The sequence below is a fragment of the Chelmon rostratus genome, chromosome 13 (genome assembly GCF_017976325.1).
Source record: "Chelmon rostratus isolate fCheRos1 chromosome 13, fCheRos1.pri, whole genome shotgun sequence".
NCBI lineage: Eukaryota > Metazoa > Chordata > Actinopteri > Chaetodontiformes > Chaetodontidae > Chelmon > Chelmon rostratus.
The window spans coordinates 17,723,144-17,745,380 of NC_055670.1; the positions used below are offsets into that span (position 1 = coordinate 17,723,144).

Below are 22,237 nucleotides of genomic sequence, written 5' to 3' on the forward strand. Positions count from 1 at the left end.
CCTGTGTGCATGTGGCCTAAGTCTGACAGTGAGCCAGTGTGCACAAAAATTGAAACTGAAGCAGCTAAATGGAATTCAGCTATTATTGGTTCTGTTGTTTAGACATGCCAAAATGTCCTTTGTGGAAACACCCATTAGTAGAATCACCTCTGTGTTACATCATAACTCAAAACTGGGTAGCAAAATTGACTTTTGATTGGTATATTAGATTAAGGTGTTTGTGTGCAAATCTGCTTTCAAGACAGTCACTGTTTGCTGAGCAGATATGAAGCCAAAACGAGTATTATGATATGCCCTTGTCCAAACAAAAAACTGATAGTAGGTTCAAGATTCAAGGTTCAGCTCTATTGTCATTATACAATACAGGATTGTACAATGTAATGCAGTTGCAGCTCCTTCCACGCTACACACACAGCAAATGTCTAAACAAATATTGAAATCTTCTGTATGGACATAGCAAATAAAAGTAGCGCTAAAGGAAGGAATTAGCAGGAAAATTAAAATTATATTTACAAGGTGGACATACACTTACATATATAGTACAAATGTGCCTGTGCATGTATACATGCTGAACATGTATACAGAATGTGCAAGATAGTACATCTGTACTTGAAAACATATTGTTTACTGTCACGATAGAAGATCTCCACCTTCACAGTGCATTACTCTAAATATCTGAACTCATTGTAACGCGCGTTTAAGAACCGGATTTTACTTTGAAAGTCATAAGCGGAAGTGAAATATTTCGTTGAATCTATTTGACGGTTGGTGAACTGAGGCGAGGCCCGTTTTCGCCATTCTTCCCACTGAGTGAAGACCAATACTGGCCGACGTTACATCCCAGACTGTACAACATCTGGACATCCGCAGCTGAAGTCCGAAAGCTCAAGCTTGGTCCGGGAGGGAGCGGCATGATGCTCGGCATTACGGAAATGACAAACGGGTGAGTGAGAAGTTTTGAAGTGGTTCCCTAAACGAGACATTTTGCTTGATAAGTTGGGAAGTTGACAGTTTCTCGATGGACGGGGGGAGAAAAAAAACGCAGCCCCGGTATGTTCCATTCTGTCATGGATGATTCAGTCATGACAAAACCCATTGAAAAAGCTGCTAGTTTAATGTTACTATGTGCATGAGAGAAAATGGCTTTTATCACGGAAAGTTAAAGCACATTAGCGACACACAAACTAGCTACAGCTAATATACTTTAATGTTGTATAGCTACAATCTGAACTTGGTCACTTAAGCTGCTCTCCAGCGCCCTCCATCGTGTTATTAATGGATTTCCAGAGGTCAAATATTTCCTAAAACGTTGAACTGTTCAGTTCAGTTAAAATGGCAGATTTGCAGAATGGGGTTTGGTCTGAAAAGCCTCTGTCCGTAGAGTTTAGATTAAAGTTATCTGTTTCCAAGTTTGTAAGTGCTATTACTGTGGCTCATAAAGCACCCATGTGACTTACAGCATGGTAAATAATGTAAATTGAATTATAGTTGTTGCTGACGATGCCACAAACTTGATATGGACCATTACTGGATCTTAAAGCGTCAGATAGCTAATTTACTTAGCAACTGACAGTTAGCTTAGTTAGCTAGCCTAGCTCTAGAAGTTGTCTCATAGCTGCTCAACTTCCCTTTTATATATAAAGAGGATGAATACAGTTTTCTTGAGTTGAATTTGGATTGAATTATTTTAGTAGTGGTGTTTCTGACAAATGCAATAATAGCCAGAAGAATTATGCGACTAGCTTTTCATGATGCGCCTAACTGTGGCACACACACACTCACATATTTTGACAGAATTGTATAGCTACATCAGGTTGTCATGTGATTATATTATTAAAGCATTTTTATTGCTTTCTCTAGTGCATTTTTGTGTAGCTCAATAATCAGACTGTCTTTTCACTCATTCATTCATTCATTTGTATTGCTGAATGATTTGGAGATGTGATGATATGATTAATCATAATACTAAAAATTGTCCATGGAAGAGCAGAGAAGTCTCATATTCTACTCTGATAAAAGTAAATGAAATTAAACAGAATTAAATGATGTAGCAGATGGATAGTAAATCCAGCCTGGAGTTGGTATTGGTATTGTTGAGAAATCTATGTGTATTCCGTCATTATCTCTCACTTATATTGGCTGATAAGAATAGTCTGCATTAGATTTCAAAAACTTCTACATCATTATTTTCACAATTTATCATTTAGTCTGAATAATGTCAAAAAAATGTGAAACAGGCTTTTCACAGTTCCCCAGAGCACAAAGTGACATCTTCAGGTGGCTCCTTTTGAGCATATAAAAACAAGATCAGATTGTTGCTCACACTCATAGTTTTGATAATAAAAAGCCATAATAGCTTCAAGAGCAACTTGATATATTTATATCAGCCGACCACTCGCACATTAGACAGAAGTGATAGCACACAGAATAGCAATGAGAAAGAAATTTTAAAGAATGAAAGACGATGTTCCTCCATTTTCTGCAGATCAACCTCCTCCCTGCACAGGAATGTCCACACAAACTCACTGGACAGTAGTTACTGCTTTCCAAACCACTTCCTGACCATCCATTCCCCGGGGACTGCCATTCAGAGCAGTATTTTTTCCACTAGTGTGAATGCTACTGTGTGCACTGCGCAGTTAATTACGGCCTGGGATGAATCTGGCTTTTATAAAGCACTCTGGACACTGAAAGCTCAGAGGGAGAGTCTTTTAAAGGCCTAAGGATTGCTGCATTCCCAACGCATTACATTTTTATCTGACTTCACACTGTGTTGATACAACTGGAGCTTAGAAGAATGTCCCCGTCTCCAGTGTGGACTTGTCCTTGTTTGGAAGAGCAGTGAACAGTGTGATGTAGGATTTGGACTGTCTGCATTAGATTTCAGAAACTTTTACTTCTTACACATGTTTGAAAACTGTGAGATATTAAATTAGAAGTTACAGTAATTTGACTTCCTACTCATTATTATGAGATACCAAATCATAATTAGGGATTAGGTTCAATAATGATCTTATGTACTCATAATTGTAAAGCTGCTCTGAGAGGAAGGGAGCAGTGTAAAGTAGCTCCTTTATGCTAGCTAACAGCAGCAACCAACTTTGTAACAAACTCTGGAGAAGCAAGAGAAAAAAATCTAGTTTACAGGAAGAGTTTTGGAGTGACTGTCTGTGGGATGCATTGAGTTTTTCTTCATAGGACGCAGCAAAACGAAACGAAGTATGGAACAACAGGCTGTGCAACGGTCATGCTTACAGCAGTTCCTCCATGGCAAAATGTGTGTATGTGTGTGTGTAATGAGACTTTGAAATAGTAATGTTATACTATTTAGTTCCACCTTGAGACATCTATTAACCCCCCACATGTCTGACCAGAAAAATAACCCCACTGTGTTGTGGGAGGATTTTACACATACATGTTGTTATGTCTGAAATTTATGAAACTCACAGGAAATGTGCAATTTTTGAACTTGTGAAACTCTGAAATTATGCAGGATGTCAGTTTATTAATAGAAAGTGTGCACTTGATTGTTTTTAGACTGCAGATATTTTGCACACTTTGATCTATATGTTTGTACTAGTTTTGCACACTAATGAATGCTGTAACCGCCTTCTTGGTGATAAATTTCTGTATGTTTATGTTTGCTTTATTCTTATTTACATAGAGGTTTCTTACATCAGCCAATCAGGTCTCACATTATTTCTATTATTTTGTTATCAAGTTAACAACACAGTTGCGAAACAGATTTTTTTTAACCACCCATGACTTGTGATGGATCACCCACACAACTAATATAATGTGTCGGTGGCAGTCAGTGTGGTCGGTGGGCTCGGCCTTTCACCTCCGGTATGGCAGCTGCAAAGAAACACTTCACATGGCATGTCCATGAGAACTACTTGACTATCTATTCACTCTGGTCATTGAAGGCTTACTGCACCTCCTCACACCTCCTCAGTCCCTCCTCCTCTTCTTCGCACCACCTTTGATCTCAGACAGTCTGGCATCTGAAGTCCTACACCACACACAGGGAAAGAAGTGTGAGTGTGCTCGCTTTACATCCACCCTTCTCTCACAAACACATACTGGCACATTGGCACAAATGGATGCAAACATTTGCGCTCTCATACACACACAGCACAGCAAACAGGAAGTGATGTGGCCATGCACGCTAAGATAAGGGCAATAGGAGCATTCGCAGTGACAGCAAAGGGACTTTGGCAACCGTTGAAATACCTTCACCACAGTTTGACACAAAACAATGGTAAGATTAATTCAAATTACTATTGGAAATATTTGCAGCTAGGCTCCATCAGTTTCATGGTAGATGTGCAAGCCATGGTATTATGTTGTTTATAGAGCTATGCATGGTCTTAACCCCATAGTGCACCTTTGAATTTTTTATTAGGAAGTCAGCTTGATAACGGTGATGTGTTATGACGTAAATGTTTTTATTGTTGCTCAGTATTTGGGCTGCTGTGTATGTACTTATTTGTATACTTCCACTTATATGTGTGATTTAATCTTTTTATTGTTATTTTATTGATTTATGGCACATTTATGGAAATAGGATCGCTACAGCACAGTGGCAGTAATAAGATTCCTCTGTAGACAAAAAGAAAGATAAAATGGTAACTCAACTTAACACAATGAGAGCATATTCAGAAATTCTTTGTGTCAGATATGAAAACACCAAATATGTTGCTGATTTCAAGAATACAAAATAGTCAGTCAACTGTACATATATGGAATACATTTGACTGTAACTGTAATCGTTACAATGTCTTAGGTTTTCAGAGATTCCAGGGCGATCGAGTAGCTGTAGTACCCGTGTTGTCCACACAGTGGCAGTGCACTCATGTGGCAGAGAGTTTTAGGAGTTTTCAAGGGATTGTGTGTGTGTGTGTGTGTGTGTGTGTGTGTGTGTGTGTGTGTGTGTGTTGGCCTGACTACACTTCAACTCATGTAGGCAACCTGTTACCATGGGGACAAACTTGCTTTTTGGGGGTTAAGACTTGGTTGTAGGGTTAGGGGTAGCGGTAGGGTTATGGGTTAGGCATTCAGCTGTGATGTCAGTGGAGTGGGATAGTGATCTGTGTGTGCACGTGTGTGTGTGTATGTTTGTGTGTGTGTGTCTGTGTGTCTGTGTAAGTCAGTGTGAGTGCTAATAACAACAGCTCCCTCAGTACATTTGTCCCAGTACAAAACTTTGGCTGCATGCATCTTCAATGCAGAAAATTTACACTGTGTAATCCAGAGCAGGTGACCATTCCCATTTAGATTTAAGTTGTATAACAATCACCAGTTTACTCAGTTTCAAGGGAAATGCACAACCCAAATGGACTGAATTGTAATTGAGCTGAACTCTGATATAAAGTCTAAAACTATGATTCATCATGAACGTTCTGGCATACTCAGACATGTCAGCCCGTGCTACTGTGACCCTGCTTCAGCGGTCACATTTTACGCTTCTGCTTAACGTGTATGTGTTCATCAAACCCATGTGGAATGCTGAACAGGTCAAGGCAAGCTGCTGAAGGTGAATCTGCACAGTGTGAGCTGTTCATAAGGCATGTAAATGTCTGCACATAAGGAGGGACATGATTTCTGTCAGGGGTTAGTCCACCCACAGCCATTAAAACCGTCAAACTTTCACACCTTTGTAATATCTGCAACAGCATGTGCAGGGGTTGACTGGTATAGACAGGATAAACACAGTTAACCTGAACAGGTAATTAAAGAATTAGATTGCTTATCAGCGTGTGTATTCTGTTCCACAGCCCTGCAGTCTGAGCTCTGTGTACATCTGTTTCTTTTTAGCTGCTTGTTGACTTTGCTTGTTTGGTTTCATGTCGGGTGACCAATCGTGTCCCTGTTCCGTTGACGTCAGAGCTTCTTGCTTTTGATTAAACATGTATGAGAGGCAACTCTCAGCTCCATCTGAAAATGTGCATCTCCAGTGTTTCTTGTTGTGTCTGTTGGGGAAGATCTCTGGTTCCCACATAACACTGTGATGAATAATTCATAGATTGACATTTTCCCCTTTGTCAGTAGTTTGTTGTTTTGGCTGGGAAACAATCTCACAGTTTACAGTGGAGGAGTCAAACTGAAGAGCGGTGTATGCTTGAAACTTGAAAATATTACTCCATAATAGGTGGCATTGTTCAATATAGTGCAGCTTTACTCAGTCTTTGTGTTTCCGCCCTTCTGAACAAGCTGCTGTTCAGACTGAAATGTCCACTACATTTTTCTAAACCCCTCTGCAGATCAAAATGCTGCTGTGATGCCTGGCCTGGATGAGACTGACAGATGAGACATTGGTACATCAGGGTATTGCGTGTTTGAGGCAGAACTTCCGCCAAGTAATTAGATTGCATGTTAAACTTTTTTTTTTTTGTCATTCCCCTTTTCATAATTGAAATCACATGTTATGCTCACTGTAGCCTGACTTCAGATACTGATTTTATCTGCAAATATTAGCACATATTGTGTAAGGGGAAATGTTGACACAAAAGGAAACATAAATGTTTTTTAGATGATATTTTGTTTTTAATCCATGTTTAATATACTTTTGTTGTATTTGTTTTTATTAATAGTTAGACTAATTTAATTTAACACATTTTTATTTCAGTGAATATTACTGGTAAATATGTACTATTATTATATTTACTATAAATCTTCGTAAAGTGTAAAGTGAAGAACACTTATGATTTTTGAAATATAAATGCAGTCGCAAGAACTAAAAAACTCCTGGCTATAAACAACTACACCACAGTCACATGACTAAGGTTCCTACTACACCATACTATACACACTTTACTATAAATTGATAAATCTACAAGCTAGAAAGTTCGAGTCAGAATAGTTTGCAAGTAGCTGAGTTTCTGTTTTTGGCGTGGGGACGTTTAATGGCCTCTGCAGTCTCATTTAGCCATTTGTTAGCAACCACCTTTTTTTAAGACACATAAAAGCTTAAAAATTCACAAAAACATTAAAATCTCTTAAACTTGTGTTAATCACAGACCTTCTTTCAGGCATCCAACCAAATACATATTCAAAAAACCTGTTGACTTTGAGACGAGGCAACGGGAAGTGCAACAACGCAAACTAATTTCCAGGTTTTAGGACTCACTCTTGCAGCACTCCATTAAAGTATAGATTTTTTAGTTTTAGCTTCAAACAGCCTGTATCCTCAGATGACCTCATGAGCATGATCAGGACATCTCTAGACCACATAGCTAGTCATCAGTGCTTGCCATTGTATGTATGTGTGTGGAAAATAGCCTCTTGTGTTGTTTGTACTCTCTCTTGTCTCTCCCGGGCTTTCTTTTTAAAGAGTGGAATGAGCATGAGAGAAGTAGGAGGCAAAGGAGACAGTGGGGGTAAAGGCCAGAAAGGGCAGTAACTCCCCCACCTTCTGCGACTCTCTCCCTTTTTCTGACACATTGTCCCTCTACCTGCTGCAGGAGGGGGAGGAGGGGCAAGAAGTATTTGATAGGTGTGCAGGCTGTAAAACCACTCCTCTGTATGTGTCCTTCCTCAAGGGGGTGAGCCCTGGAGGTGTGTTTGAGAGAGAGAACAAGAGCAGAACAAGACTTAATCTTTTTATTTGGCTCTGGCATTAGCACACACGCTTTCTGTAGAGTCTCACTATTTCTGTGGGCTGGGTGTTCTCGGCAGACGAGGGCTAGGAAGGAAGGAAGGAAAGGAGGGAGAGAGGCGAAGGGAAGATGAACTCTTTGAGGCTGAAAGAGTTGTCAAACTCAGACTTGTACAGACGAAGACAGGAGAGACCAGACAGCTATGGAAGTCTGGCTGGGGACAGCTTCAGGTGAGTTAACCTTTGTGAAACTTTTTTCTGTCAAATGTGAAATTATTGATGAGACTATACATTTGGGAAATGTAGATTCAGATCTGCGATGACTTTTGCCGGTGCTGGTGTTTTATTCAATTATATTTTGTCGCCGATATTCTGCAGTGTAAACTTTTAGCTAAAAGTTAAACAGTTTTGCGTTTGGTGCTTGATAGCAGCTGACATAAATGGTTATAAATTGTTCCAAACGAAAACTTAATGGCCTAATAAGGAATTACTTCAAATATTAACAATGACTGTACCTGTAAAACTTGCCTTTTTCATACCTGTCAGAATGTCCAGCATCCTCGTAGGCTGTTTCAGAAACTTTTTTCTTTCTTGTTTCCTGTCACATTTCTCAACAAATTGTTTGTAAAGCATTTGTCCAGCTAATATGATTCATTCCTCATTTCCAAAGTCCTTATTCCTCCTGATAAGTTTTTAACAATGATATATTTTTCTGTTGAAGTTGTTTTAAACTATATAAAGTGAGCTTAGTCTTGTGCCTTTGATTGCTGACTTTTTAATGTGGTGTCCTGTGGTCTTCTTATGGGGTTGGTTTTGCTAGCGTGAGCCGGTTATCTGCTTCGTTGTCATTAGCTGGTGCTGATTGACATTTTCTTGCATCATGTAATGAATCAGCGTTTGTTTGTGTTGCTATGTAACAGTATCATTGCCAAAGAACCTTTGAAGAAAAGTCCTTTTCTGTGTGTCTTGTATTGACAAGGACAGATAAGGTGAGATGTGGTGGAGTATTTGAGCAGTAAATACTGCAGCTGATGGCTGAATTCCACTGAGTTGTGTGACCGACAGTGATAGACAACATGCGCAGACTTTGGCAATATTGGTTTCACAATATGATAACATCAATTAGTTTTGGATGCTCTTTGTCTTTCACAAACACATTTCTGTCTCTCCCTTTATGTCTCTCTGGCGTGTGTGTGTGTGTGTGTGTGTGTGAGATCCTGAAGTGATTAGAGGAATGTAGTAATGTGAGGAATGTGGACAGAAAGAGGGAGCTCTCCCTTTAGAGGTGTCCCCAGTCAAACCACAAACACTTCATTTCACACTTTGTAGCCTCCCTCCTTCTCATGCAATGCAGAAATAATTTGGTGGGTTCTTTTCTATTATTTTTACACTGTGCGGTTTATCATAAGCACAGTCGTTGCACCATATGTCACTCAAATGAACATAAAACTTTTGGAGAATACATCTGACTGGGCAGGGTCACTGTGTTGAGCCGGCAAAGCACAAGACTCAGAAATGCATCATCACTTACCTGCAGTAAATATACGTGCTAATACTCATTCTTTCATGCCAATTCTGATTGCTGTATTTACACGAGCCTGGAGATTGCATCCATCAAACCAAACATTTGTGTTGCCTTTCAACAGTAAGTCTCATCAGTAAATGACAAGGCTGCTTTAAACCATAGATGGAAAAAACAAAGAGTAGGAAAAAAGCATGTGAGAGAGGGGAAAAAACAGTACCACAGATTGTAGAAAAGCTCTAGGAGATCAACAACAAGTAGTCCAAAATGAGCGAGAATCCAGGAAACCCTGCGAGCGGTGGTGAGAAAGAGAATATACATTTATTAGTTCCATTCTGTTGTGAGGAACTTTTTCAGAGTACAGCATGATGACAGTCAGAAGTCTTGTTCTTTGCAAGAAATGTTTTGCCATATGCACTGCCGCAGGGTAGCGTCACAAATCCTAACCACCTGAAAAGTCAGCAGAAAATACAGTAATCACTACTGTATGTGGACACGAGCACTAATTTGGTGCTTACCATGAAAACTGATGTGGTCTGAAATAAAAGCAGAACTGGGTCTACAAAGCATCTGCTGTCTTCCACAATTCCAAGCACCATTATCATTAAGAGGCACCGCTGACCCAAAGTGAAACACATAATGTTTCAAAGAAGTTTTGTGTATGCAAAAGGAAACAAAATCATGTGCAACGTGTGTTTCATTTATAATAATTAAGAAAATGAATAATGTAATCAGCAACATTGCAGGGGAACATTCTGTGTTTTAAATGAGCCTGTAAATGAACCTGCTAGCCTTTTATTACCAGTTACACTTATGACATAAAAGTGTTGAAAAAACAAGTTCCTGGTTTCTTCACAGCATTGAGAAAGGATGTGCGCGTTATGTTTTACTGTTATACTCCTTTGGGTTGTATGTGTTACAGGCTGAGTGCAGGTCAAAGTGGGTGTCTGGAACAAAAAGTCCAAAACAAAGGAAATGTTCGTCATCAATTATGTTTGCACAGTCATTAAATCAGTATGTGTCACTGAGTGTTGTGTGTGTGTGTGTGTATGCTTGGCTTAGTGTGCACACTCACCTTGCCAGCAGCCCTCATTTCTGTGTTGCCATGGTTGCTGTTGACACAGTGCATGGGGGGTCAGCAGGGTGTATTTGATTTCAGATGTTGTCTGTAGACACAGATCCATTCAGCCAACCTTAAGACACAATTTAAACAGACATGTCATTTAATGAAAGTGTATTCTAACTGCAGCATTGTGTGTTTTAATGAAAGATTGTGATGGAACAAATATCAAAATTATATTTTATGCATATAGCAATCATTTTGGCCACGATAAACAAAATAAAACTCCCCAAAACAGTCTTTGTTTGTCTTTCAATTGTTCCAATAGTCAGTAACCCTGCTTTGGTCGAAATAAACCTATAATTCACAGCGTTAAATGTGAAAATGGGCCATAGCTGCATAGTTAACTTAGCTAAATATCTTACAGCAGCTAGCAGCTGCAGCCAGAGACGCTGTAGAGTATAGATATATATAAAGAGTATAGTGAGCAGCAGATAGTGGTTACTCTGGTGATATGCTGCCCCCTATTTGTTTGGAGGAGCCTTTGAGAGGTGGCCAAGTCTTACATGTTGTACCTTTTAAGATTGAAACTAAGAAGTCAAAGACAAGCCAATCAGACAAATCCAGATGAAACACCGACCAAGCACCAACTGAAAACAGATTCCTCCAGGATCGTCTTGTGAATGGAGATTCATCCCCAGCACAGGTCCAGTGTTACAGTGCTGAGCAGATGAAGTAGTGATATTGTCTACATCGGCATTGGAAACAAACTTGTCTGATAATCTTCGGATGTACAGGAGGTGTGGCATCACTTTTTGGGACACTTTATAAAATATCCACAGAAATATTGTTTTATGGAATTAGCTATTGTTAACATATCTTCAAAGTTCAGTGTTCTTTTTTGCCTTTTCTTATGAGTTGTTTGGCGGATGGAAAATGTAATAGACAAATGTTTATCAGTGTGTTATTGTGTTAAATATTTCTGACTGTGGAAGTCATGCCCACATGGACTGTGGAGAAGCACTGCAGTAGATTATGTGCACAAACCCTCCCTCTGTTGGAAACTTTATGGCTCTACCTCTTTAATAGCAACAGAGGTCAGTTCAGTGGAACAGTATATTTCTTACTTCGTTTTTCAAGGCTTTGGCCCTGGGTGACCTGACCTGTAATGTCTCCAGTGACCTCCAGTGACCCTGTGAGGAAGTCTCAAAATCCTGTCCTGCAGAGGGAACACAGCAGAGACAGTTTGTCTACTGCTGACAGTTGCAGTAGCCATTTTTAAGCTCAGGTTGACATTCATATCGACACTCACATTCTGTCTCTCTCTCTCGCTTTCTCTCTCTCTCTCTCTCGCTTTCTCTCTCTCTCAGGCATCGAAAAAATGATTAAATGTACTGCAGGGAGTTTTTAAATGGTTATGAAACAGTCTCAATTTAACACTGATGCCTCTATATGACCTACATAACCAAACAAGACCATTCACTGAGAAGATTGGCTATTCCTATCCAGTTAATGCCTGTCATCAGCTTTGATTCATGGCAAAATTAGATCATATGTTTACATTTCCAAAGCAAAGTTTTGCAGTGAGTTGAGCTAGCTGGTTAAAGTAAGCAGGAGGAGGTTCTTCTTCATGAAATTAAAATTTTAACATTAACATTTAACATTTTAACATGATTTATGGTTATGGCTGATACTGGGGCAGGATCAGCAAAGAAAAAGAAAAGAATTGAACAAAAACCAAAGAAGTTCAAAGGGACTGACAGAAGTCAGTCTTGGTCGGTCATTCAACAGATAAAGAAAATTGCAGGATTTGATCTGTTGGTTGTAGGCTTACGTGTAAATTACTTAAACTAAGTTACTTTGTTTCATTATTATCATCTTACAGTTATTAATGTTACATCGCCACAAGTACATACATTACCTCATCACTATGCATCTTGCAAACAGCTGTTTAAAAAAGAATAATTGTATTGAAGATCGTAAGTTGGATCTTTCTTTCACTTGCTTCGAAAGCAAGTGATCACACTAACAGATTTTTACAACATGAAGTGGTGGAAACACTACAGGGGCCGCCAAAATCAACACAAAACCAACGTTCCTTGTACTTGCTTTAGTAATGCTCAGTGTTGAAGTTGAATTTAGCCTAAACCAGGTATGAACAACATGCACATAAGAGTACGTTAATCTGCACACCAGAGAGCAGAATAGTTCTTGAGCTCTCTTTTTAGGGTGGAACGGTCTACAACATGTCTGTAATCAGGAGGAAAGATTGTGTGTTTCCTGTTAAGCACCCACCCTCTGTCCATTGTACCCCAGTCACTCAACACTGGTTCCCAGTGGACGAGATTCCCAGCATGGTGCCTGGTGAAATGTTTGACACATTATGTCATTCATTTCAGAACCCAGACGGTCCCCTGATGGAGGCTGAATAGTTTAAGTGGGGTTTAAAAGTGAGGGTGTTGTGAGTGATAAAAACCTTTCACAGTGTCACACTGCACTTAATACACTACACAACAATACACCACTGCTTGTCTTGAAACATAAAAAAAGGGCTAATGTAATGCATTTAGGAAATATGATGCATTTTAGAAACACGCCCAAAATTTTAAAAAGCTGGATTTACATGGGAAAAATGTGACTGAATGACTTTGGATGGAAATGCAGTTTATCATCAGTGGCTAGAATTGGCCACTAATATGTATATGGTACATACAAAGTCTCTCTCTCTCTCTCTCTCTCTCTCTCTCTCTCTCTCTCTCTCTCTCTCTCTCTCTCTCTCTCTCTCTCTCTCTCTCTCTCTCTCTCTCTCACTGACACTGACACACACACACACACACACACACACACACACACACACACACAAAACAGCAGCTGCCAGCACCTAGTTTGGAGTTGAGGCTCCACTAGGTGTCTATTTGTAGAATGATGGAGTAATGTAGAAGACTGTTATACTGAAGGACTCAGACATGTTTCCGCTGGACACACACACACACACACACACACACACACACACAGGTCTAGAACATTTGACTCTTTATAGAATTGTATTCATTGCACATCCCTTATTTTTGTAGGATTAACGCAGCATCTGCTGTCTAATGGAGCGTCAAACATGTTTGTCTCATTGGAGAGTATTTCCGGATCTGGCTTTATGTTGTTTTGATGGTTTGGGAAGTGGTCATTAATTTGAGATGCCAGTTGAGTTTAACGACATAAAGAGCTATCATTTAACCAGAGGGGACACAGATTCGTGGCTTTAAAGGAATGCCTAGGCTGAGCCCAATATGGGATTTCTAAGGACAATTAACATATTTTATAATTGCAGATGTCTTCAAGAAGATGTTTTAAACTGATATTCAAGCTGTTCTGTTGGCTCACTTGGAGAAGACACGTGCCATGTTTCCATTAGGTCTTGAGTTTTAATCCTGTCAAGTGCCTTTTACTGCCAAAAATAAGCAGTCCGTAAACAATCACATGACATGGTTTACCAGGGTGTTAGAGTGTTTTTGGAAATAGTTAACGTGTGCAGAGATCGACCAAAAAGTCTGTATTAAATCAGTTCAGATTCAGATCCCAACCAGTGTAGTATTGATCTACATCCCTCATCATATCAGGAAGCTGACACTTATGAGCCAATATCTGGCTCCAGCCACTGCATGTGTGTCTAAACATACAGCTGCTTGATTTCTTGCTCCACTGCGTTTAAACAATGACTGGCATAAACAGCAATGTGTTATCTGTTCTGCTCCTGTCACTTGGTATCTTGCTACTTTGACATTCCTACTTTACGCAATGCTGAGCTGGAGCCATGTTGTTATAGCTCTCAGAAAGCTGAGAGCTCCAGTTGTCTAACATACACACACATGTAGATTGATAGCATGGGTAGATATTAGCCATTGACTTCATGTCAAAGAGTTGCAAAACATTTTTATAAATCCAGCTAAGATTTGTTTGTGTGTGTCTGTGCTTCTGTGTGTGTGTGTGTGTGTGTGTGTGTGTGTGTGTGTGTGTGTGTGTGTGTGTGTGCGTGTGTGTGATGGCACAATGACCTCTGGACAGACGTCATGGTGGGCTCTTTAATTTCAGTAACCTGCCCAAGAATAGACAGCGAGTGTGACAGGAGGGGAGACTACGTGTGTGTGTGTGTGTGTGTGTGTGTGTGTGTGTGTGTGTGTGGGGAAAAAAGAGAAAGAGATGATGTGGGAGTGAGAGAGAGGGAGTGTGTGTGAGCGAGAGAGGGGGAGTGTACTCCCAGCGCAGACTGATCAGTGTTTCGGTCTCCTGCTTGCGATGAGGATTACAGCTCCCACCGCTCACTGGATTGTCATTCCCATTCCTGGAAACTTACACTGAACGAGCACAGGAGATTTCTGTGGGAGCGTTCCGATTTATGACAGAAGGCGTTAGTTGGACTTCTGAAGTTAATCCGGTTGTTGATGAGTGTGGAGATGAATGGTCGTACCCTGCCGCCGTCAATACCTGAGGATGGAGAAGCCTTGGACCATGTTCATCACGGAGAGATGAACGGTTACCACATGAGGCTTCGGGGCGATGACGGGGTCGAGGCTGAGGTCCCGGTGTCGAAGTCCCAGAGACGAAAGAGCGATGTCAAAGTCTATAAGGAGTTTTGTGATTTCTATGCTCGCTTGTGAGTACACAGTTAAAAAAGCAAGAGTTGGAGCACTATAGTTGGTTGTTGCCGAGATGATGACACTCAAAAAATCAGATTATTGGTATTTAGTCATTAAACCTTCATATAAACGAGATGCGAAATCCTGCCAGTGTGAAGTGAGTGAGCGTGAAGATTTTACCCTGGAGTTAAAAGTTAAAACCTGCAGTGAAACCTGCCTCATCCTCTTTAAAGGGGCTGCTGACCCACCACAAAGTGTTGAGTGAGTATGGATTTGACACGGTGGGTTAAGTTTAGTGTCAGAGTCTGTTTCGTTGTGAGGGGCACACCTCCACTTTCAGTCGTCATCACCGGGGCAGGAGTTGTGGTTTGATTCTCTGTCTTGGTTGTGATGATTTGCCACATCACTGAATTACCGTCGCACTTCAAGAATGATATGTTTTGATAACTAACCTGCCAATTCAACTGATGACAGTGCAGTAAAAAATGCAACGTAGTGGATGTGTGTGTTCAGGGATTTAGTCTTGTCCTACACCGACATGGTATTAGTCTGTATGCTCTGAGCTTACTGTAGTGTTACAGAATGTGAAGAATTCTGATATTCTAGTAGCTGGGCTTTACCAGCCAGTTTGATTTACTTAAGCTGCCTTAGGTGCCATGTTTGTGCAGGGGTAGCTTCGAGTGCTACAGGAGGAGCACACAAGAGGGGCTATTTCAGTGCCATGGGGGGAGTTGTTATGCAAAGTAGAATATGTCAACTGGCATTCCAAGTATGTGTGCATGAGGGACAGGAAGGCTAAATATACATACTACATTTCTGACTGACTTGGCTTCGTCGCAGGCGGCGGGAAAACATGGACAAAGGGTCATCCACAGGTTTGTGAAGGGGTATTTCATAGCATGTCATTGTTGGACATAAAAGAAAATGAATTTAGGTGAAGATATAAGTGCTCGGGTGGGACAAGCAAGCAGCAGCCACCTTTAGGTGAATGGCAGTCATGGAAAAATTAAACCCCCTGTGTGTGGTATTTAAAAATGTCTGACTTTAGTGACTCCTAGTGGTGTTACATAAAAAAGCTAGTTCACCACAGCCATATTTCAGTAAAATTTGGCAGCTAATATATTCAGATAAATAACAGGGTCCACGTCCATCAATACGATTTGAATGTACATCAATGTACACAAACTCCCAATTTGAAGAAAATGCAAACGTTCAATGGGGTTCGAGTCTGTAATTATTTTTATTGTCATAAAAGAGAGTCAGTGTCTGCAGATGTGCACAGACCACTGAGAACAGATGAGGAAGAAGTAGAGCAGATGCAAAAGAAAGGAAACTGAAGACAAGTGGAGACCAGGGGAGGGAGGGTGGAGGCAGCAGAAGGTATTCATAACAGAAGTGATAGTCTGCATCCTTTCCCTTTGCTGACAACCAGACTCCATTTATAGTCAAAGGCCAGCGTGGTGGGGTTAACAGGGTGGAGGAAGAGTCACACATGGATTTTTTTTTTTTTTTTTTTTTTTAAATCTGCTCCCAGCTTACTTTTGTCTGCCTAGTCACAATGACTGTTTTTGCCTCCAACGTTTGACAAAACTGAGGTTGAATCTAAAAGATATATTTAGTTTAATTTATTATGTTTAAAGGGGAGCCTCAATGATGCAGGGGGACGATGATGCAGCTTTTCCACTGCCGCGAGATCGCTCAGACTAACTGTTTTCTTCTTCTGTCTAAATCCTCTCAAAGAGTGACTGTTACAGCAATAAGGACTGGGAGAATTTGACCATTGCATTGAGTTTAACAAAGAAAATCTATTTTGTTTTAGTCCCACATCTACTGCTGATAGGCCTGTCTCTCACTCATGCAGCGTGCTAGAGGCAGATAGGAGGGTGGAAATGCCTTAGGGATGTATCACTTCCTCCCACAAATCCTTTGGACAGGGCAGGGCTGTCAGCGTGTGTGATATCAGGCCAGACAGGGTATATAGAACAATATGTATTTGATAAGCTTGTGAGGAGTGGACCCAGATGGAAGCGTGTGTTTTCCCACATCTTGTTTGAGTGTAGTCAGTGCATTAAAAAGGGTGTGCCAGTTACTCTTACCCGTGTATTCTTAAGGCCATTTGGTAGACCTGAGATTTGTATTGTTAAAATGATGAACAGTTAAGAGTAAAGCCCAAAAAAATGGGAAGGTATGGGCAGTGTGTCGAGGAGAGTTTCTGGAATTCTTATTAATTCTCAAGTTAATATAAACAGATGGCATCAGTCCATATAAATTGTACATAGTCTTGTGTGTATGTGTCTCTTTGTTGCCTGGATGCACTTTGGTATTCTGACCTTTCAAATGAAGCAGAGAAGCCAGGATGGTCCCACCATTCTCTCCTCCTTTTTCCCTTTCTCTGTCTGCAACATGCTTCCATTTACTTCCAGTTTTTTTCATATATTAAGCTGTGTTTTTATTGTTTGCATCAGCATCAGTACTTCTGCTGTGGATTAATTATGTTGCAGCTTGGTAGGAACAGTTAGATAATTTTCAAGTCTTTTTTTGGAGTCCATATTTTGATCATCATGGATTTAGTCCCAGTTTCAGCCTAAGCTTCTAAGCTAAGTTTCTATGTTCCAGGTCAGACTGGCATGTTATTTAGTTTAAAAGTCAGAAGCAAACTCCAGTGACCAGTGAGTGGGGTGTTTATCAGTTGTATGAAGGGTTCCTAAATGTCCACAATCATTAGTTGTACATGTGAATCAGATTTTTTCTAGTAGTTCTGACATGATTGAATTGACAGTTTTTTAACATCCACGTGTTGTGACTAACAAATGTAGGGCCCTGTGATTCCCATGATGCAGAAAACAGCCAAATGAAGAAATACAGTGTGTTTTGGTGTCACTCACACACACAAACACAGAGGTATATCAAAGACGCCCTGAAAGAGAGTGAGAAAGAGAGATCAACACTTCATCAGGCTCTCAGACGTGCAACCACATCAGCAGATGAAGTTCGATGAAGACTTCATGGCTGTATGTGTGGAGTCAGATATTCTGTTGGAAATAAATGAAAAGACTGCATCCAGTTCTGGTCAAGCATTGTGAACAAGAAGGGGTGGTGTTGCCAGAACATGAGAGTAGCCTCGGTCATACCCACTTACTGTGGTTCAAGATCCATATGGAGGCTGTCCTGCAGAAGATCCATTTGATAAAGAATAGTGCAATTCATATCGCACAATCCCTTTCTTATTGAATTGTTGAAATTATATTCATCCACCACATGGTTCGACACTCTTTCTTATGACAAAATTTGCTCAAAACTAAAAATACAGAATTTATAAAAATCAAAACAGAAAACATGGAATTTCATATGAAATAAAACTGAACCGGCCGTACAAGTATGACGGTGAGCAGAAAAAGACAGAAACTTTATGAAGTGGGTGGTAGGTTTTTGGGTATGACCACACTTTAGCCTGGGGACCTGATCTGTTAATATATTACAGTCGTGTTTTGCAGAGAGGCAGTGAAACAGTTCTGATTGTTTAAGGAAAGGATCGGCTTTACATGTCATACTAACCCTTCTTCTCTGTTTGTTCTTCTGATACACTGCTGAAACAATGCAGATGAATAAACGGTAACTTCAGCTTGCCTCTCAAAAGACAACTTGCAGTTTCCACACCTCATTGATTCCCACACCCTGATAAGCGGAGCCAAAATAAACCTAGAAACAAGATATTGTGTCTGTCTGTGTGTGTTAGAATGAACTGATAACCTTCTCACATCACATTTTCCCCTCTCTTCTCTCCTTTCTCCTTGTACTGAGTACATCTTCCAGCTGTTTTCATGACAGGAGGAACATGTGATAGATGTTCATATTTTGATGTTAGGTGTGCCCTGATTTGGTCCTGCTAGTTTCCATTATCTTCCGAAAGAAATATGACTTACAGAAACAAATTACCAATGTATGAAGAAATTAAAAAACAGAAAGAAAGTTGAAGATATAAAACACTGTAAATTACAGACCTTCAGTTTGTCAGAATACCCTCTTATTAATGAATATTTAAATCATAAAACACAGTGATGCAGCTTAATCACACTGATATGATAATGTTTCTCTACTTGAGACAGATTGAACCAAGGTTTGAAGTTAAAAAAAGCTGAACACTTAATCATTAAAAAAAACTTGATACCAGTACCCTAATAAATGAACAGTCAAATAGAATTCTACTGGCAGTAAATGTCATCATATGCTTTGATGTATTGGTTGCAGTATGATTTACATTGTTCTGCAAATACTGCATCCCCTGCTTCTACTTATATGAATTCTTTATGAGTATTATATGAGTATTTTAACTATGTGAGTGTATTATGATCCTGATTATGATATTTTTTTTGTCCTCTTAGCAACATGGCCAATGCTCTGGCCAATGCCATGTGCGAGCGCTGCAAGAGTGGCTTTGCCCCGGCCGAGAAGATAGTGAACAGCAACGGGGAACTTTACCACGAGCAGTGCTTTGTGTGCGCCCAGTGTTTCCAACAGTTCCCAGAAGGACTCTTCTATGAGGTAACACTTTGTCCTCTCTATTGTCTTTTCAGCAAGACTTTCATCATCCAATAGATGAATGATGCAGGAACTGACTTTTACAGCCAATATGATTCAGTGAAAAATTACCCTGATTGACACCTAAAAGACAATGTAGCATGCAGCTGCTCTCAGCACTAATATACTGTATGTTTGCAACAGGCCCTCCAGTTAAAGCAACTACAGGGAACTGATTTTGTGTTGAGTATGGCGGCCCCTGTGGACAAAAGCGGTAGTGTTTCCACCGCCCCTAAAAGATCTTGATATGGTAGCTTGTGCATTTGTTTTAAAAACGAGTGAAAGAAAGACACAATTTTTTTTTAATACTTTTTTTCATTTTTAAACACAGCTGTTTGCAGAATGTTTAGCAATGTGGTGATATATCGGTTTGTGGCTGTGTGAGATTAGTAACTGTGATATGATGATGATGAAACAAAGTAAACTTTGTTTTAGGACTGTTTACACCTAGCTTACATGTAAGCCTACAGCTAACAGATTCAATTGCTCAGGAATAGTAATTGTACTGAGAAAGCTAAAGCTAACATTTCTCATATTACATACCTGTCTAGGAGGTTTAGAATCCTTTCAAATCCCACAATTCTCTTCATCTGTTGAATGACCGACCAAGGTTGACTCCTGTTTTTGCCCATGGTCCGATTGTTTCATAACCAGTTAAAAGCTCCTTGCAGTATGTTTAATTTAAAAGCCCCATTAACATTAAAATATGTGTTTGGATCTACTGAACACAGAAGTTGGTCCGAAAAGATAAATGTAACCATGGTTGTACTTTTTAGCTTGAAATACATTTCAAATGGCCATGATGGGTCAATGAACTGGCTCTCTCTTTACAGGCACTTAGATCACTGTTTCCTGCAAGCCTGTTTGTTATTGCACATTCCTTTGAGGAAGAATCTAAACACATGGCCCTGCTGAGGTAAATAAAGAGGGGTGCGCGTCACCTTAATGCAGCATTGAATTATTAGAAGCCCACTTCCAGTAAGCTGTTGTCTCACCAGCCTGCACACGAGGCCAGATGTCTCTCCAGAAGGCCCCAGAGAGCCTCACGCTCCTCTGTTTAGCCAGTTTAGCAAAGAGAGGATGTCTCAAATGTTGCGATCAATATAAACTTCAAGGGCATTACATTAACCTTAGATTCCCTGTAAATAATTCTAAATGTTGCCATAAATAAGTAAGTCAACTGAGTATGTGTGTCTAGTTAATGTATTTGAGCATCGCTGTTTTATTATTTAGATATTAATGCTTTAAAAGGTACTGCACCATTAAATCAACTACAATAGAATTCTAAAAAGGTAGGTGAGGGGAAGGAATCCATCAAAGAAGTTATGTAACATAAAATGCACACCAAAAGCTATTCAAAATATTTTTTGCTGTATAGACATTATAAATTGATGGTTTTGATCCCCTCAGTACATGTATTGTATTAAGCAATGTGTTTGTACAGAAAATGTGAAGCCATGGCGCACTGATGGCCGTTAGTACCACAGTGTTTATACAGTACAGTATATAGCCAGGCTTGTACAGACTAGTATCACATGGGGACTTGTGACTTGGAACATGTGATTTAGATATTTAACCCCATATCTGCAGACATACAGCTCAACTATTCTTTGCTAAATAATGCCAAGCAGGTTCATTCATCTTTCAAGTTTTTACTATTTCGATTGATTTGAGCCTGTCATTCCCAAATGGCATCACTGGATTTCAAGAAGCAGCTCTCTACGTAGCACTCAAACAATTTAAAATTTTACACTGTCTGGCAAATTATTCTTTCCCCTTTGCTTCTCAGTTAGCATTGCTCAGCAATATTGTACAGCTGCTGTCATGAAACTGTATCATCTCTTCTTTCCAGCCTGTTACTTGACAGTTTCCTGCAGTAATTTCATCAAATATAACAGCTTCAGCTTAAAGTGCCTCCACTTGCATTCACAAAATAATAGAACTCCAACAGCATTTTTCATTGTGTGACAGAGGGCAGTTCTGCATTGCCAAAAGATACATTGAGTTACATTTCTAGTTGAGTAACAAAGACACATTGGCACTGCCATTTTTGATAACATGGTCTAGTGTTAGTTAAGGTATTAGAAAGTATTTGTCCATATTAAGGGTGGGGTAGATGTTTTTTAAAGTTCTAATGCAGCTGTGTACTTTGATTAATTGTGTACAAATTGTTTGAATTCTGTTGACAGTTTGAAGGCAGGAAATACTGTGAACATGACTTCCAGATGCTGTTTGCTCCCTGCTGCCACCAGTGTGGTAAGTTCACAAACACAGAAAAGATATATTGGAGTAAGTGATGTTTTATGTTGGATTTCATTAACTGACACACTGACCTAATTAGTGATGTTGCCTGTGGTAAGAGATGCATCAGGTGTTTACTGGGGCGATTGCTGGGAAAGGCTACTTTTGTGGCAACAGTACGCCCTCTCTTGGTCTCCAGAAACCCCCCAAAACACGGGTGGCTCATCTACATAAATCTCAATGATGAGCTCAGTTGTTTTCCTCAGCTTTTGGGGGGTCCTCCTTCAGTCGCTTGATTTTTCCATTTCCTGTTTTCTTTTTTGGATTCTTGTACCACATGTGTAAAACATTTCTGAACATCTTTGACAGTTCTAGAGCTCATTGGATTTATGCTGTTTACCTTTTCCGATATTTTCTCTTATACTTAGTGGTCATACTTCCATTGAGTTGATTAAGACTACTCAATAACACACTTTTTCCAGCACTGTATACCTCTGGCGGACATAGGTTTTCAGCAGGTTAAAAATGTGTCTTCTACTGCTAAGTGTCGCTGTTGCAGCTGCCATTTTTTCTCATCTATGAAATGTCTTTCACCCATAATGCATTGC

General features: G+C 39.9%; 1 protein-coding gene across 4 annotated transcripts in view; it reads left to right on the plus strand.

The window, feature by feature from the left end:
- The first annotated feature begins 785 nt into the window (after positions 1-785).
- Positions 786-22,237, plus strand: part of LOC121615820 (LIM and senescent cell antigen-like-containing domain protein 1) — a 31,015-nt gene continuing 9,563 nt past the window's right edge. Inside the window, exons 1-3 of one of the 4 annotated variants that reach the window (XM_041950272.1) lie at positions 786-943; positions 19,193-19,352; positions 21,578-21,644. In XM_041950272.1, coding sequence (XP_041806206.1) covers positions 912-943; positions 19,193-19,352; positions 21,578-21,644 — 259 coding nt within the window. In that variant the 5' untranslated portion in view covers positions 786-911. Of the gene's footprint in view, positions 944-7,605; positions 7,829-14,456; positions 14,828-19,192; positions 19,353-21,577; positions 21,645-22,237 lie in introns of those variants that run through there. The other 3 variants (XM_041950271.1, XM_041950273.1, XM_041950270.1) reach the window with 3 other exon arrangements.